Source organism: Ranitomeya imitator, chromosome 1 (genome assembly GCF_032444005.1).
Source record: "Ranitomeya imitator isolate aRanImi1 chromosome 1, aRanImi1.pri, whole genome shotgun sequence".
NCBI lineage: Eukaryota > Metazoa > Chordata > Amphibia > Anura > Dendrobatidae > Ranitomeya > Ranitomeya imitator.
The window spans coordinates 522,586,415-522,606,134 of record NC_091282.1 but is presented as its reverse complement, the minus strand read 5'-3'; the positions used below and the strand labels follow the sequence as shown (position 1 = coordinate 522,606,134).

The following is a 19,720-nucleotide window of genomic DNA, read 5'->3' as shown; positions in this document are numbered from 1 at the left end:
CATTGACCAGTAATACAAAAAAAAATGATACAAATTTAGATGTTTATATGTAAATACGTAAAGCCCTAAGTGAATAGTTGTTGCCAAACTTTTACTGTTAATCAACAGACTTAGGGTACCGTCACATTAAGAGACGCTGCAGCGATATAGGCAACGATGCCGATCACTGCAGCGTCGCTGTTTCGTCGTTGTGTGACACACAGACAGCTCTCCAGCGACCAACGATGCCGAAGTCCCCTGGTAACCAGGGTAAACATCGGGTTACTAAGCGCAGGGCCACGCTTAGTAACCCGATGTCTACCCTGGTTACCAGTGTAAATGTAAAAAAAAAAAAACACTACATACTTACATTCCGGTGTCTGTCGTGTCCCCCGGCGTTCTGCTTCCCTGCACTGTGTAAGCGCCGGCCGTAAAGCAGAGCGGTGACGTCACCGCTGTGCTCTGCTTTACGGCCAGCCGGCGCTGACGAAATAAAGTGCTGGCCTTCTAGCTCCGACCAACGATGTCACAGCAGGATCCAGATCGCTGCTGCGTGTCAAACACAACGATATCGCTATCCAGGACGCTGCAACGTCACGGATCGCTATCGATATCGTTGTTAAGTTGTTCAGTGTGAAGGTACCTTAACCCCTTCCCGACCCATGACGCCACGTAGGCGTCATGAAAGTCGGTGCCATTCCGACCCATGACGCCTATGCGGCGTCATGGAAAGATCGCGTCCCTGCAGATCGGGTGAAAGGGTTAACTCCCATTTCACCCGATCTGCAGGGACAGGGGGAGTGGTAGTTTAGCCCAGGGGGGGTGGCTTCACCCCCTCGTGGCTACGATCGCTCTGATTGGCTGTTGAAAGTGAAACTGCCAATCAGAGCGATTTGTAATATTTCACCCATTATAACGGGTGAAATATTACAATCCAGCCATGGCCGATGCTGAAATATCATCGGCCATGGCTGGAAATACTAGTGTGCCCCCACCCCACCCCTCCGATCGCCCCCCCACCCCCCCGATCTGGCCGGTACACTGCTCCGGCTCCCCTCCGTCCAGCGCTCCGCTCCCCCCCGTGCTCGTGTCCGCTCCCCCCGTGCTCCAATCACCCCCCCGTGCTCCAATCACCCCCCCTGCACTCCGATCCACCCCCCCCCGTGCTCCGTTCCACCCCCCGTGCTCCATTCCAGCCCCCCCGTGCTCCGTTCCACGCCCCCCGCGCTCCGTTCCACCCCTCCCGCGCTCCGATTCCCCCCCCCGTGCTCCGATCCCCCCCCCCGTGGTCCCCCCCCACCCTATCATACTTACCGATCCAGCCGTGGTCCCGTCCGTCTTCTCCCGGGCGCCGCCATCTTCCAAAATGGCGGGCGCATGCGCAGTGCGCCCGCCGAATCTGCCGGCCGGCAGATTCGTTCCAAAGTGCATTTTGATCACTGAGATATAATCTATCTCAGTGATCAAAATAAAAAAAATAATAAATGACCCCCCCCCCTCTGTCACCCCCATAGGTAGGGACAATAAAAAAATAAAGAATTTTTTTTTTTTCCACTAATGTTAGAATAGGGTTAGGGTTAGGGGTAGGGTTAGGGTTAGGGGTAGGGTTAGGGTTAAGGTTAGGGCTAGGGGTAGGGTTAGGGTTAGGGGTAGGGTTAGGGGTAGGGTTAGGGTTAGGGTTAGGGGTAGGGTTAGGGGTAGGGTTAAGGTTAGGGGTAGGGTTAGGGCTAGGGTTAGGGCTAGGGTTAGGGTTAGGAATGTGCACACGTATTCTGGTCCTCTGCGGATTTTTCCGCTGCGGATAAACCGCTGCGGATTTATGGCGGATTTACCGCTTTTTTTCTGCGCATTTCACTGCGGTTTTACAATTGCGATTTTCTATTGGAGCAGTTGTAAAACCGCTGCGGAATCCGCACAAAGAAGTGACATGCTGCGGAATGTAAACCGCTGCGTTTCCGTGCAGTTTTTCCGCAGCATGTGTACAGCGATTTTTGTTTCCCATAGGTTTACATTGAACTGTAAACTCATGGGAAACTGCTGCGGATCCGCAGCGTTTTCCGCAGCGTGTGCACATACTTTTAGAATTAGGCTATGTGCACACGGTGCGGATTTGGCTGCGGATTCGCAGCAGTGTTCCATCAGGTTTACAGTACCATGTAAACATATGAAAAATCAAATCCGCTGTGCCCATGGTGCGGAAAATACCGCGCGGGAACGCTGCGTTGTATTTTCCGCAGCATGTCAATTCTTTGTGCGGATTCCGCAGCGTTTTACACCTGTTCCTCAATAGGAATCCGCAGGTGAAATCCGCACAAAAAACACTGGAAATCCGCGGAAAATCCGCAGGTAAAACGCAGTGCCTTTTACCCGCAGATTTTTCAAAAATGGTGCGGAAATATCTCACACGAATCCGCAACGTGGGCACATAGCCTTAGGGTTAGGGTTGGAATTAGGGTTGTGATTAGGGTTAGGGGTGTGTTGGGGTTAGTGTTGTGGTTAGGGGTGTGTTGGGGTTAGGGTTGTGATTAGGATTATGGCTACAGTTGGGATTAGGGTTAGGGGTGTGTTGGGGTTAGTGTTGGAGTTAGAATTGAGGGGTTACCACTGTTTAGGCACATCAGGGGTCTCCAAACGCAACATGGCGCCACCATTGATTCCAGCCAATCTCGTATTCAAAAAGTCAAATGGTGCTCCCTCACTTCCGAGCCCCGACATGTGCCCAAACAGTGGTTTACCCCCACATATGGGGTACCAGCATACTCAGGACAAACTGCGCAACAATTACTGGGGTCCAATTTCTCCTGTTACCCTTGTGAATCTAAAAAAATGCTTGCTAAAACATAATTTTTGAGGAAAGAAAAATGATTTTTTATTTTCACGGCTCTGCGTTGTAAACGTCTGTGAAGCACTTGGGGGTTCAAAGTGCTCACCACATATCTAGATAAGTTCCTTGGGGGGTCTAGTTTCTAAAATGGGGTCACTTGTGGGGGGTCTCTACTGTTTAGGCACACCAGGGGCTCTGCAAACGCAACGTGACACCCGCAGACCATTCCATCAAAGTCTGCATTTCAAAAGTCACTACTTCCCTTCTGAGCCCCGACGTGTGCCCAAACAGTGGTTTACCCCCACATATGGGGTATCAGCGTACTCAGGAGAAACTGCACAACAACTTTTGGGGTCCAATTTCTCCTGTAACCCTTGGGAAAATAAAAAATTCTGGGCTAAATAATTATTTTTGAGGAAAGAAAACGTATTTATTATTTTCACGGCTCTGCATTATAAACTTCTATGAAGCACTTGGGGGTTCAAAGTGCTCACCACACATCTAGATAAGTTCCTTTCAGGGTCTAGTTTCCAAAATGGGGTCACTTGTGGGGGGTTTCTACTGTTTAGGCACATCAGGGGCTCTGCAAACGCAACGTGACGCCCGCAGAGCATTCCATCAAAGTCTGCATTTCAAAACGTCACTACTTCAATTCCAAGCCCCGGCATGTGCCCAAACAGTAGTTTACCCCCACATATGGGGTATCACCGTACTCAGGAGAAACTGGACAACAAATATTGGGGTCAAATTTCTCCTGTTACCCTTGGGAAAATTAAAAAATTCTGGGCTAAATAATTATTTTTGAGGAAAGAAAACGTATTTATTATTTTCACGGCTCTGCATTATAAACTTCTATGAAGCACTTGGGGGTTCAAAGTGCTCACCACACATCTAGATAAGTTCCTTTGGGGGTCTAGTTTCCAAAATGGGGTCACTTGTGGGGGGTTTCTACTGTTAAGCCACATCAGGGGCTCTGCAAACGCAACGTGACGCCCACAGAGCATTCCATCAAAGTCTGCATTTCAAAACGTCACTACTTCACTTCCGAGCCCCGGCATGTGCCCAAACAGTGATTTACCCCCACATATGGGGTATCAGCGTACTCAGGAGAAACTGGACAACAACTTTTGGGGTCAAATTTCTCCTGTTACCCTTGGGAAAATAAAAAATTGCAGGCTAAAAGATCATTTTTGAGAAAATAATTTTTTTTTTTATTTTCATGGCTCTGCGTTATAAACTTCTGTGAAGCACTTGGGGGTTCAAAGTCCTCACCACACATCTAGATTAGTTCCTTTGGGGGTCTAGTTTCCAAAATGGTGTCATTTCTGGGGGATCTCCAATGTTTAAGCACACAGGGGCTCTCCAAACGTGACATGGTGTCCGCTAATGATTGGAGCTAATTTTCCATTTAAAAAGCCAAATGGCGTGCCATCCCTTCCGAGCCCTGCCGTGCGCCCAAACAGTGGTTTACCCCCACATATGGGGTATCAGCGTACTCAGGACAAACTGGACAACAATATTTGGGGTCCAATTTCTCCCATTATCCTTGGCAAAATAGGAAATTCCAGGCTAAAAAATCATTTTTGAGGAAAGAAAAATTATTTTTTATTTTCATGGCTCTGCGTTATAAACTTCTGTGAAGCACCTGGGGGTTTAAAGTGCTCAATATGCATCTAGATAAGTTCCTTGGGGGGTCTAGTTTCCAAAATGGGGTCACTTGTGGGGGAGCTCCAATGTTTAGGCACACAGGGGGCTCTCCAAACGCGACATGGTGTCCGCTAACAATTGGAGCTAATTTTCCATTCAAAAAGTCAAATGGCGCGCCTTCCCTTCCGAGCCCTGCCGTGTGCCCAAACAGTGGTTTACCCCCACATATGAGGTATCGGCGTACTCGGGAGAAATTGCCCAACAAATTTTATGATCCATTTTATCCTACTGCCCATGTGAAAATGAAAAAATTGAGGCGAAAATAATTTTTTTGTGAAAAAAAAGTACTTTTTCATTTTTACAGATCAATTTGTGAAGCACCTGAGGGTTTAAAGTGCTCACTAGGCATCTAAATAAGTTCCCTGGGGGGTCTAGTTTCCAAAATGGGGTCACTTGTGGGGGAGCGCCAATGTTTAGGCACACAGGAGCTATCCAAACGCGACATGGTGTCCGCTAACGATGGAAATAATTTTTCATTCAAAAAGTCAAATGGCGCTCCTTCCCTTCCGAGCCTTACCATGTGCCCAAACAGTGGTTTACCCCCACATGTGAGGTATTGGTGTACTCAGGAGAAATTGCCCAACACATTTTAGGATCCATTTTATCCTGTTGCCCATGTGAAAATGAAAAAATTGAGGCTAAAAGAATTTTTTTGTGAAAAAAAAGTACTTTTTCATTTTTACGGATCAATTTGTGAAGCACCTGGGGGTTCAAAGTGCTCACTATGCATCTAGATAAGTTCCTTGGGGCGTCTAGTTTCCAAAATGGGGTCACTTGTGGGGGAGCTCCAATTTTTAGGCACACGGGGGCTCTCCAAACGTGACATGGTGTCCGCTAAAGAGTGGAGCCAATTTTTGATTCAAAAAGTCAAATGGCGCTCCTTCCCTTCCAAGCCCTGCCGTGCGCCCAAACAGTGGTTTACCCCCACATATGAGGTATCAGCGTACTCAGGACAAATTGGACAACAACTTTCGTGGTTCAGTTTCTCCTTTTACCATTGGGAAAATAAAAAAATTGTTGCTAAAAGATAATTTTTGTGACTAAAAAGTTAAATGTTCATTTTTTCCTTCCATGTTGCTTCTGCTGCTGTGAAGCACCTGAAGGGTTAATAAACTTCTTGAATGTGGTTTTGAGTACCTTGAGGGGTGCAGTTTTTAGAATGGTGTCACTTTTGGGTATTTTCAGCCATATAGACCCCTCAAACTGACTTCAAATGTGAGGTGGTCCCTAAAAAAAATGGTTTTGTAAATTTCGTTGTAAAAATGACAAATCGCTGGTCAAATTTTAACCCTTATAACTTCCTAACAAAAAAAAATTTTGTTTCCAAAATTGTGCTGATGTAAAGTAAACATGTGGGAAATGTTATTTATTAACTATTTTGTGTCACATATCTCTCTGGTTTAACAGAATAAAAATTCAAAATGTGAAAATTGCGAAATTTTCAAAATTTTCGCCAAATTTCCGTGTTTATCACAAATAAATGCAGAATTTATTGACCTAAATTTACCACTAACATGAAGCCCAATATGTCACGAAAAAACAATCTCAGAACCGCTAGGATCCGTTGAAGCGTTCCTGAGTTATTACCTCATAAAGGGACACTGGTCAGAATTGCAAAAAACGGCAAGGTCTTTAAGGTCAAAATAGGCTGGGTCTTGAAGGGGTTAAACCTCGATTAACACTAAATATGTATCACAAGGAAGGTAATAATGGTACGACACATACAGACAAATATACCCCCCACCCAGTTGACAGGTTGAGATTAGTGATGAGCGAATGTACTCGTTGCTCGGGTGATCTCCGAAAATTTGTTAGTGTTCGAGATTTAGTTTTTGTTGAATCAGCTGTTTGATTTACAGCTATTAGCCAGCCTAAGTACATGTGGGGTTTGCCTGGTTGCCAGGGAGCCCCCACATGTAATCAAGCTGTCTAGTAGTTGCAAATCATCTAGCTGGGGCAAGGAAAACAATCTCCGAACACTAACAAATACTCGGAGACCACCCGAGCGTGCTCAGGAAAACCCGAGCAATGAGTATTTTCGCTCATCACTAGTTGAGATAACTAAGGACAATGTAATTAGAAAAATAGTCAGCTCATAGGTACAAAGACACAATGTTTGGGGCACAAAGAAATGTAATGATACACTAATGTGCTCACAATGGATGACATGTAATGGGGACAATGTAGTAGAGAGAAGAGGTCTACTCAATAATATGGCTGTCTTACAGTAAAAAAGGGGGCAAAATGAATGGTGATCTCACAGTGATTAATATGGCGATATCACTAACAATTTATACAGAATATACATATGACTAAACATATTTCATAATATAAAATGATATAGATAGTTAGTCAGCTCAAACATTCACCCCTCTACGAGGGTAATCAACCCAAGCGCGCGTCGGTGTGGGCGCCACTCTGTCTGATTTTACCTGCAAGGTAATAAGACATCCTGTGCTTGTATATTGCAATTTGACTTATATATACTACCAGGCTGACTATCAACTAGCATCAGTCCTCTTGCTGAGTGAGTATTTGGGCTAACTTACTATATATGGCATTTTCCCCTTTACATTATGAAAAGCTGACGGCTTTTCAGTCATGCAAGCATGCTAGGGCTGCTACAGTTACCGCTCACAGCACTATGAGCAGCGACTGTAAGCACCAACATAGCACTTTGAGTGACAGTCGGCTCTACACTAATGCACTGTAGAGCCAGCTGTCAGTCAAAATGCCTGGGCGCGCTCATAGCCTTGATGAGTGACTGAAGCAGTACTGGTACACCTGTATGACTGAAAGCCAGTGGCTTCTGGGAGGAATACAGTTCATTTTCTCACAGTAGCTGTGCTTTCAGTAAAGAGGACGGGCACCTTTCTTAGGCCGGGGTCACACTTGCGAGTTCAATGAAAGAAACTCGTGCGAGTCTGTCACATCAATACCCGGCACTGCCGCTGGCACTCGTGACCGCAGCTTGCGGCTTCATGTATTTCTATGCAGCCTCACGCTCCGGTCCCGTGTGCTGGCAGCACTGCCAGGACTTGATGCGAGAGACTCGTGCGAGTTTCTTGCATTGAACTCACAAGTGTGACCCCGGCCTAACTCTGTTAACCTGCAGTGTAACCGTATATCTGCAGGTTAACAGTGTTATCCAATGTGACAAGTTCCCTTTCCGTCAATATTTTTATGTAGAATATACTATATACACATATTTGGCATATGTTTTAACACTTCAGATTTTATATCACAATCTATATTTAAGGAAAAAATGTGACATTTTCAAATTAGCCACTAAGCCTAATTTTATGGTCTCACTTCCTGGTCTTTGCAAAATACTTTTTTCAGAAGTCGAATTATCATCATGAATATGATTACAATGAATGGAAACACTTCTATGTACAGAAGATAACACAGAGTCCACCATTCTTTATAAGGGATGGTCACAGCTCACCTCCGCCCCCTCCCTTCACAATGACTTTTGTCCTAAATAGAGCATGTTCATTGCTTACAGCAAAGTAGGATCTGAGTCATTCTCTTGCTGTCAGCCTAATAGCCATGTCCATTTCCTGATGAAAGCAAAAAGGAAGTATGCCTCCAATTCAAGAATTGTTCACGCCGATATTGGTGAGGGAGCGTGTTGGAGTCAGACGTTCCTGATTCATTAGGGGTGCACACCTCTTAATGAATCCGGAAAATCTCAAAAATGTCTTCGTCACATATCCTACCCCAGTCAGCGTAGGTAGGTGGTAAAGTACACCAAGGTATCAAGATTTGTGCGCAACCTCGAGCTGCACAAAATTCTGGGCCAGAAATCTGGCGAAAACACTTTAATGAATAAGGGCCCATTAGTTTAGAATTACACCTAGTGGCCTGTTTGAAAATTGCATGGTTCTGGATTTTTTATTCTTTAATACAGATTGTGATATGAGAAGTAAAAACAAAGAAGATTAAAAAATAAATGTAATATAAAAATGTAGTAACTGTTTAAATCAAGTTCTTCCTGACCCAATCCTTTTAACAGATAAGAGCACTTGTTCACATTATAATGTTATGGCATGTGGCTCAGAAAGGTCATTGTATTGATCAAATATTGATTGTCATTTAGGCCCTCTTTTGATATCGTTAAAACCTGGATCAAAATCAACACAATCTTATATAGCGCCCTCTGACGAGGAAGACAAGTTGTTTCCTAAAGAGCCAATGAAAATGTATGAAGAAAAGTCGCCCAAAAAGACATTATGGGAAATAGAATACAAAACAGAAATTATAAGGGAAGACCGAGCGAAGAGGAGGACCCAAGGAAAAGAATCTAGAAACTCGCTGATCTCCAATGGATTAGAATTGTTTGAGTGTCCGCCCCCGAAGACTGAGAATGAGGTATGGTACATGTGGAAGGAGGAATAATATGGAGTGAGCTCAGAAACCCATCAGACTTAGTATACAGTGGATACCAGCTGTGGTATATAGCTAAAACCTAGTCTGAGATGACTTCAGTCCTAGCAGCTTAACTACATCTCTATCGCTGTAGTAACTTAGAGGCTAAATGGGGATGAGGGGCTGGGGCCTCTATCAACCCTTAACCCTTAAAGGGGTTTATCAACGAACAAACTTAATTTTAATCAACATTTTAATAAATATACCTTTGAATAATAACAAAATCCACAATTGGATATATATTTTAAAGGCTGCCGTCACACTAGCAGTATTTGGTCAGTATTTTACATCAGTATTTGCAAGCCAAAACCAGGAGTGGGTGATAAATGCAGAAGTGGTGCATATGTTTCTATTATACTCTTCTTCTAATTGTTCCACTCCTGGTTTTGGCTTACAGATACTGATGTAAAATACTGACCAAATACTGCTAGTGTGACGGCAGCCAAAATGTTCCTGTGCTGAGACAATCTTATAAATGTGCCCCTGCTGTGTATTCTGTAATGGCTGTGTCTGGCCGTACAGGGACATGGTCTGATTATACCACATCTCCTGGGCAGGGGAGGAAGCAAAAGAGTATACAGACAGGACAGCAGGGGGTCACAGTTGATTGTTTCTTTGAAGTAAAACATTGCTTAAAAACAGGGAGTGAAATGTTTTGCCTCACCAAAAGAATCAGGTGCGATATAAACAGTGAATGGAGCTGGAACAACACAACTCTGATCATTGATAAGTTGCTGTTCTCAGATGTTGCAGGTGAGTTCTTATTGAAGTGAATAGGAGACTATCTGTAGTGTCTGTGAATGACCACTGCACAGTGTACACATCTGTCCTTTACATCAGAACTGAAAATAGCTGATTGATCGGAGTGCCTGGTGTCAGACCCCCACCAATCTAATATTGATATCCTATCCAAAACATAGGCCATCAATTTATCTTAAGCCTGGAAAACCCTTCTAATTTTCATACGCTGCCATTTTGAAATGCAAATTTTCGTTTTTGCGCTTTTGTTTGCCTTTGAGATAGCAATATGAGGGCTTGGTTTTAAATGACTCCATCCATTTTATTATATAATTAGATGGTGGCCCGATTCTAACGCATCGGATTTTCTAGAATATGTATATACTGTATGTATATAGCAGCCACATAGTATATAGCACAGCCCAAATAGTATATAACACAGCCCACGCAGTATATAGCAGCCACGCAGTATATAACACAGGCCATGCAGTATATAACAGTGGCCATGTAATATATAGCATAGGCTACGCAGTACATAACACAGCCCACATAGTATCTAACACTGGCCACGTAGTATATAGCAGCCACGCAGTATATAATGCTTCCCACGCGGTATATAACACTGCCCACGCGGTATATAACACTGCCCACATAATATATAACACTGGCCACATAGTATATAACGCAGCCCACGCAGTATATAACACTGCCAACGTAGTATATAACACTGGCCACGTAGTGTATAGCAGCCACGCTGTATAAAATGCAGCCCACGCGCTATATAACACTGCCCACGTAGTATATAGCAGTGTGGGCACATATCCGTGTTAAAAAAAGATAATGAAAATAAAAAATAGTTATATACTCACCCACCGGGATCCAGCGAAGCTGTCCCTATGCGCGCGGCTGCCGCCATCTTCCTTTCCCAGGATGCATTGCGAAATTACCCAGATGACTAAAGGTACCTTCACAGTGAACGATATCGCTAGCGATCCGTGACGTTGCAGCGTCCTGGCTAGCGATATCGTTGAGTTTGACAGGTAGCAGCGATCAGGATTCTGCTGTGCCATCGTTGGTCGGCGCAGAAAGTCCAGAACTTTATTTCGTCACTGGACTCCCGCAGACATCGCTGAATCGGCGTGTGTGATGCCGATTCAGCGATGTCTTCACTGGTAACCAGGGTAAACATCGGGTTACTAAGCACAGGGCCGCGCTTAGTAACCCGATGTTTACCCTGGTTACCAGTGTAGACGTAAAAAAAAACAAACACTACATACTTACATTCCGGTGTCTGTCACCCGGCGCTGTGCTTCTCTGCACTGTGTAAGCGCCGGCCGGAAAGCAGAGCACAGCGGTGACGTCACCGCTGTGCTTTCCGGCTGGCGCTCACAGTCAGTGCAGAGAAGCACAGCGCCGGGGGACAGACACCGGAATGTAACTATGTAGTGTTTTTTTTTTTTTTACGTTTACGCTGGTAACCAGGGTAAATATCGGGTTACTAAGCGCGGCCTTGCGCTCAGTAACCCAATGTTTACCCTGGTTACCAAGGGACAGCTCTCAAGCGACCACACAGCGACGCTGCAGCGATCGGGATCGTTGTCTAGATCGCTGCAGCGTCGCTAAATGTGATGGTACCTTTAGCGGTCTCACGAGACCACTAAGTCTTCTGGGTAATTTCGCAAAGCATCTCTGGGAACGGAAGCTGGTGGCAGCCACGAGCGCATCGTCGGACTACGGAGGGTGAGCATAGCAGGTTTTTTTTATTATTATTATTTTTAACATTAGATCTTTTTACTATTGATGCTGCATAGGCAGCATCAATAGTAAAAACTTGGAGGTGGAGTTCCGGCCGCACATGCGCGGTCGGAAATGGCGGACACGACGCACATAAAAAGTTACATGTAACGTTTTTTAGTGCCGACGGTCCGCCAAAACAAGACGCATCCGTCGCACGACGGATGCGATGTGTGGCGGTACGTCGCAATGCGTCGCTAATGAAAGTCTATGGAGAAAAAACGCATCCTGCGGGCAACTTTGCAGGATGCGTTTTTTCTCCAAAACGACGCATTGCGACGGACGTCACACGACGCTAGTGTGAAAGTAGCCTCACTCTTCATTTCTTTATGATGCTTACTATGCATCAGTGCAAAGCCGGCTATCTGTCAGTGCTTGGGTGTACTTACAGCCGCCGCTGTCAGTACTGTGATTAGTGACTGTAGCTGCACTGCCACACCTGCATGACTGAAAGCCAGCAGCTCCTGGGAGAAATAGTTCATTTTCTCCCAGGAGCCACACTTTCAGTACAAGCGGTTGGACACCTATATAACGCTATTAACCTGCAGATTAACCATATATTTGCAGGTTAATAGTATTATCTTTCCTTTAAAATCACTTTTAATTTGAGGTGACTAATGGACTTGGCTGTTCACATGCTCCTCCGTAAACTGTGGTAATGAAAATAGGAGAGCTGTGCAGTCTGTGAGCAAGATACTTTAACAAGTGCAAGAGGAGAGCCTGTAATACTTTTATATTTGTAAGTACCCCAAAATTATATTTTCAGTTATCCTCAATACATTTATTAAAATGAACACAGTCTCTTTTAAAAGATAAAAAGAAGAAAAAATACTTCAGCTCTCTTTTATGCATTATTAAATTCCTCATAGGAAAATAAATGCTATGGTTGGTAACAATTTTTATTTGCAGGTAGATGGCTGCCCAATGGGGGTGAAATTTTCCCCTCCCTGGCAAATCTCTATAAGTCTTGGTGGAAGGAGACTTGTCTATAGACTGCCCGTAATCCATTCCATACCTCTATGGAGTGGTATATAGATGACCTCATCATTGTCTGTTCTGGGAGCCTGTCTCATTGATCCTTATTGTAAATTCATTAATTCAGATTATCTTACGGTAATTTAAAATTCACTGTTGAACGTCATGATAACCATGGGGTTTTTTTTGGACCTTACCATGTCTTTTCAGAAAACACAGCAGTTGTAATACCATACTTCATGCTCAGAGTAACCGTCCTAAGCACACCCTTACCAATCTCCCTGTGAATTAATTTATCAGGGCAAAACGCACATGTACTGACAATATAGCATATGAAGGAGAGGCAAACAAAACTACTCATTGACTCAAACAACAAGGTTACCAAAAAAAAAGAATTCTACACAGGGCAAGAAAAATTGTAGATAAAAAATCTCAAACAGACTACCTCTCTTCTGCTCCCCAAAAGGATTTCCCATGATAATATTATTTTCTCCGCACCTAACAGTGTTGACTTTAACAATATAAAGAAATGTGTCTTACGCCATCTTCTTATCCTTTATCAAGATGAGACTTTATCCAAAATTTTAAAGGATGGTATCATGTGTGTTGCCAGACGGGTTGCCTCCATTGGGAAATGGTATCTCCCAGTCTTTTTACCCCTTGCAATGTGTCCAAACATACATGGTTATCTACCAAGGGCTTGTTTCCATGTGCATCCGACAGATGGAACAGCAAAACCTTTCTTTCTGTGTTACAGGCAAGACTTACGATATCAGATCTTTTATAAATTGTGTGTCTACTAAAGGTACCGTCACACTGAATGATGTCGTTAACGATATCGTTGCTTTTTGTGACGCAGCAACGATATCGTTAACGAAATCGTTATGTGTGACAGCGACCAACGATCAGGCCCCTGCTCGGAGATCGTTGGTCGCTGGGGAAAGTCCAGCACTTTATTTTGTCACTGGATCACCCGCTGACATCGCTGAATCGGCGTGTGTGACGCCGATTCAGCGATGTCTTCACTGGTAACCAGGGTAAATATCGGGTTACTAAGCGCAGGGCCGCGCTTAGTAACCCGATGTTTACCCTGGTTACCGTTGTAAATGTAAAAAAACAAACACTACTATATACTGCATGGCCTGTGTTATATACTACGTCGCCTGTGTTATTTACTGCTTGGTTGCTATATACTGCGTGGGCTGTGTTATATAGTACGTGGCTGTGTTATATACTGCGTGGCCACTGTTATATATTGCGTGGCCTGTATTAACGCATCGGGTATTCTACAATATGTATGTTTATAACAGCCACATAGTATATAGCACAGGCCGCGTGGTATTTGTCTGCTATATACTACATGGCTCCTATATACTATGTGGCCTGTGCTATATACTATGTGGCTGCTATATACATACATAAATACATATTCTAGAATACCCGATGCATTAGAATCGGGCCAGCATCTAGTCTACTATATAATCATCTAATTCTGTCTGTTTGTAACGGAAATCCCGCGTCGCTGATTGGTCACGCCAGCCGCTCGCGACCAATCAGCGACAGGCGCAGTCCGCTCGCGAATTGGCACGGAATTTGAACCACGCTTCACTGATTGGCTGCGGCCGGCCGGGCGCGACCAGTCAGTGATATTGGCGCGGGATTTAAACCACTACATACATATTCTAGAATACCCAATGCATTAGAATCGGGCCACCATCTAGTACCTTATAAATAGGGAACCGTTTTACTTTCTACCAGCCTGCCTTGTGTTATATAGTGTATGTGAGCATTGTGACTGACAGTGTTTATTGGAGTGTCACTCTTATGGATTACACAGTTGGATATTGTGCTCATGATACTTTTTATCTTTCTTTTGCAGTTGTTGCAGATGTTTTACAAGCAGCAGGAAGAAATTCGCAGGTTACGTGATCAGTTAAACCAAAGGGATATTCAGATCCGGCAACTCGAGTTAGAAATCAAGAATGTTCGAAACAGTGCAGTGTATTAATTCTATCTAGCGTACAGCCTACAGAATGTAACCTGAAGAATGCCTCCAGAGAACCATTACAATTCATTTTATTTTTATGTAAAAAGAAAAGAAAATTCTAACCACATGTAGCAAGCCTACAGAGTGAACATATTTATTGCTCCTGTTTGTATTATATAGTAATAAAAAATAGTCATAGCTGTTGAACCCCAGAGGGCAGAGGGTCTATTCATTGACGGCTCATACATACTCTGTATGTAATACAAAGTTTTAAAAACTGATGATGAATAGACAATTCTTTTACTTTATGAAAAATCTAAATCTGACCAGCTGGTCTCCTGACTTGTTTAATTTTTAAATACATGTATTCCTATTGAAATATTAATACTGGCATCTTTTTTGTAGAAGTCTGTATTGGTACACTCAGCACTAATTGGGCAGACTGTGCAGCTGTACACCCCATTAGGGGGGAATGGTAACACCTAATTGTTCTTTTATTTTTACATTTCCTGAAAAAAATAATAGAGGAATAACAATGCAAATTTCAAAGAAATGGTTTTCCATAATCGTTATTAACACTTTCTCCTCCAAAGAACATAATTGTACATCTTAGGCTACATTTCCACAATGAGTTTTTAGTACTATATTAAAAGGTTAAAAACTTTGATAGGAGTGTTTCTTTAATGGGTGCAGAAAATGTTCAACAACAGAAAACACCAAAAGCCCACTGTGGGAACATAGCCTGAGGGAGAGTACAAATGTAAGGAGCAGGCTCAGGAACTGGATAGTTGGCAGCTGTGTTATACAGCCAAAACCTGACTATGATCAGCAGCAAATGGAAGTCTCTTCAATCACTGGTGTAGCCACTTAGATACTGATGTCAATCTCTGATAGAATTTACATTCTCAGTGCCGTGTCTGCCTCTTTTCAACTTCCCAATACCCTATGAGGTGATTCCTGGATGCTGATGTGTAGCCCTGGGAGCTTTGTGAAGACCCAGAGGTCTGCCATATTGGCACCCTTGCAAAAACCCAGCCTGGACTTCAGAGATTAGATTTTCACTGTATATTGCAATACTTAACTTGTAACATATACTGCAATAGTTATCAAACAATCTCAGCTTCAAAGTATCTATGGGAGCTAAGAAATATAGCAAAAAGATAGTTTAAAAAGAAAATAAGCAAAGGCCTAAAAGTTTAAATCATCCCCTTTTCCCATTTTAAAAATAAGGAAATAAAAAAATAAGCAAATTCAGCATTACTGTTACCTTAAAAGTCCAATCTATTCAAATATAAACCTGATTTAAACCATAAGGTACACTCCATGAAGAGAAAAAAAAAATCAGAATGCTAAAATCGCACTCTTATGTTGCAGCATGTCCCCAAAAAATACAATAAAAATCTATCAAACGTATGTGCACAAATATGGTACCCCATTAAAAACTATATCTCAGCATTTTTTTTTTACACAATCTCACTTCTCTTGGAATTTTTTTTCTGTTTCTTAGTACATTTTTTATCAATAATATGTGGGAAAAAAAGATACAATCAACACAAAATGGAAGGTTATAAATCATAATAAACCACCAAGAAAAGATTAAGAGCACCATTACCCACAAAGTGCATTTTACAGGACATTATTAAGTAAAATGAATGGTGTCATTCAAAACAAGCCCTTGTTCTGCTACTTTGATGGAAAATTGAAATAGTTATGCCTCTTGGAAAAAGAGGAGAAAAAGAATAAAAATTAAAAATGTCTGCAGATTAACAGGAAAAAAGGCTACTACTTGCATGTTAGAAGAATCATCAGGTTCACCTTCAATTTGAGGGTCTAGAAGACTTTAAATGTGGTTAAAGGGAACATGTCACCTAGGAAAAATATAGTGAAAACAAAGAGCTTTGCTTGAGAATGAGGCGCTGTGACAACACTGGTGGGTGCCGAATCCCACTGGTGCAGCACAGCAACGACATGAAGAAGTGACTACCTATAAATGACCCATAGAGTAAATGACTCTCCTTATCATAAATATAACCCATAAAGAATAAGAATATTTCATCTTTATTTATACATAAATAATTTCACAATAAAATCATTTAAAAAAACAAAACATTGGACAAAAAAGGAGGGACCACGCAGAGACCCCTATATCATATAGCAACTTTTAATCTCTAGGACCCGAGTATTCTATAAATGTAAATGTGTGCCCTAACGTATCCAAGTCACATATAGTAACAGGATATGTATGGCCTAAACAGATGATGTAAATTGGTGCATATATAAGGTTTCACTTTTAACCGGAATACAAGACAATATTTAGAATTGTATAGATTGACAATAATCAATACCAAGCCCAATACATATAAACATATAATGGTGGACAAACAAGTCTTTCCAAATACTGTTTACCCATTAATGGGTGCTAGTATTGGGTATATGGCTAATAGTGCCATTTCAGTCAGTAGTGCTACATAGCACATGTATAATGGTGCGTAAAGTCTTACTTAGAATGCCTATGCATTCACCCTATGCATATTCACCTTTTCCTTACCCGCTGGCTGCATGCTGGCCGCAATATTGGATTGAAGTTCATTCTATGTCCTCCGTAGACAGTACACGCCTGCGCAAGGCAATCTTGCTAAGCAACACTGAAAATATACCATTCCTTATCTACTTATATCCTATTACCTATCCACTGTGACAATGCAATTGTGGATACAGGTCTTTATACTTTGTCCCTTTTGGATCCATCCTGATTTTCACTGCCACTAAAGATTACATACGGTATATGATACCAGAATAAGGAAAAACAATTCTTGCCGATTCCATTCATTGTTGTTTGCCCCATTTCAGGAAGGTCTGATCAAACAATAGTATTATAATTCAGCTACACATGCCAAATCAGAGACCTGACCATTTTCCAGAATGAATCAACTATTTAATTTATTAGTCATTTTATACATTTATGGCGTTCTTCAATTGTTTAAAAACATCTTCTTGCACCCAAAGAACTGATTTTAATGTAATAAACATGTAAATTCTAACATGCCTTAAATGTCCCTCGTGGGTGTGAGAAATCATTGTTATGCTTGTACAATCTTAAATCTTCCAATTTTATTACATTTATTACTATTTTGACTACCTTTTTAGTTTCACCCAAATATTTTATCTGTAATGTGGTTTATAATATTTTCTGAAATTGTTAAAAATCAGAAGTGCCTATCAAAATGATCTTTCTAAAAGCCAAAAAGGTAGGGAGGTGTTTTACAGCGACATCTGACCAGTCAGGTTTATAGGCCTCTTACATGTACTTTTATACAGTGAGACAGCCGATTTACTAGATCATAATCCTCATGTATAAAGATTAGTGCAGGCAATGTAGCCAATAAGGTTTCCCATGCTAAAAAATGAATATAGTGATTGTTTGGTTCCTATATTTTTGTCTGCACTAGTACTTATGTACAAAGCAATGAAGCAATTATTTTGAACTGGATGAGTGCAGAGATTGTTTACTCTACTAGTACTTATGTATATAGCCCCATGTTGTTTCATACCTATGTTATCTGGTGACATGTAAACATTTTTAAAAAATTATTAAAAGACATTTTAGAACTTTAATATGCATGATAAAGACGCATGATGAGCACAGACGTGGATAGGGTTTTGGACGAAAGACAGCTTTTACTTTACCTGAAAATAAAAGAATTATTACATCCTTAAAATTCCAAGTAGAAGAGTGGGTTAGAAGGTAACATATTGTGAAAGCTATGCAGTATGCTTAGCATGTAAATTGCCTAAAGATATGAATGGGTAACCTGCACTGCACTTCAAAATGGCCGCCTCCAAGTTGCCATTAAATACTGCTGATGCATTGTATAAATCCGCAAAATCCAATTTTTTTTGCCATTCCCTACACTGAGTGGTCGCTTGATGAAGTTAACAAAATTATATCCACATAAAAAGTTATAATGAAGCATGGTCTAAGGTCTTTCTATTAAGATGATTATTTTACTGTAGAATATATTTAAATTATTCTTAATCCACATAAAATGTAAAATGTGTATTTTGTAATGTTCACTGCTGATTTAATCAAATATATTATATACAAGTTTTTATAAAAATACAATGACCTTATAATATGCTGGCATGCATTAATTACTTGAAACGTGAAATTTCTCATTGTTTACAATTCAATCTTTCCAGGAACAAAAAAAATAGCACTTGACTGTTTGAAATACTTCTATATAAATGCAAGAACATACATATACGCTTATGTGTTTGTTAACTTACAGACTTCCTTTTTTGCTTCCGTTTTTAGGCCTTCCAAAATCACATTTGTTTCATGTTTGTTAAATTATGTTTTATTTGTACAAAAAGTAAAATAGTTTTTTGTGAATATTGTACTGAACAATTAAATTTAATTGACAATCTTTAGCAATTTCTAGTATTTTAATTTGCAGAATGAATTGTTCACCTTGTATGAGATGCTAGTCACTACTCACGGACATGCCATGAGACTGTGTAGTCAATAGGTACTAAGCCAGGATGGTATGCCATAGACAGAGGGGTGAGACAAAGAAGTAGTTAGGTAACAGTCAGAGGTTAGAATTCCAAGAAGGTAACAGATCACGACAAAAGGTCTAGGCAAACGGATAGTCACGGTAAATCCAAGGTCGAGCTGCAAAGATTGGAATGAGGCAACCACTCACAGCCTACCAATTCATGGAGGGGGTGGTTGCTTGGTATATTAATGCACAATGAAGACTTGTATATGGCGCTGTTCACAATATGGCGATGCACAGCATCCAGTTTAACAGCCTAGTAGTTACACCCTTCTATTAGATCAGGCAGGCTGCCCAGCGTTATCAAAATGCATCCCATGTGAACAGGCACCACAGTTTACAAGACAAAATGGGCCCAACTGCACCCTGAAAAAAGTGCACAAAACACATAAAAATATGAGGTAGGCTGTTAACCTGGATGCTGTGCATTGCCATAGTGTGAACAGCGACACATACAAGTCTTTTTTGTGCATTAATATACCAAGCAACCGCCCCCTCCATGAATTGTTAGGCTTTGAGTGGTTGCCTCATCGGTATTCTTGCACCTGTGTTACTGCCATTCTAACCATATGGGTCCACTGCATCTGGATAGTACATTTGTTTGGAGGCCTGGGCAGGTAAGGATTTCTGCCTTTTTGCTGTATTTTTGGAGGATTTTCAAGTCCTCTTTTTGTGCTATTGCTGTTTATAGTTAGGACAGTTAAGCGTGAGGACCCGTGACGGGTT

The 19,720-nt window shown here is 41.8% G+C and overlaps 1 protein-coding gene across 3 annotated transcripts in view; it reads left to right on the top strand.

The window, feature by feature from the left end:
- Positions 1 to 18,870, top strand: part of CORO2A (coronin 2A) — a 215,869-nt gene extending 196,999 nt beyond the window's left edge. For 2 of the 3 annotated variants that reach the window (XM_069766902.1, XM_069766888.1), the window contains 2 exons: positions 8,613 to 8,884; positions 14,328 to 15,656. In XM_069766902.1, coding sequence (XP_069623003.1) covers positions 8,613 to 8,884; positions 14,328 to 14,456 — 401 coding nt within the window. In that variant the 3' untranslated portion in view covers positions 14,457 to 15,656. Of the gene's footprint in view, positions 1 to 8,612; positions 8,885 to 14,327 lie in introns of all 3 variants that reach the window. The other variant, XM_069766896.1, reaches the window with a different exon arrangement.
- Positions 18,871 to 19,720: the final 850 nt, after the last annotated feature.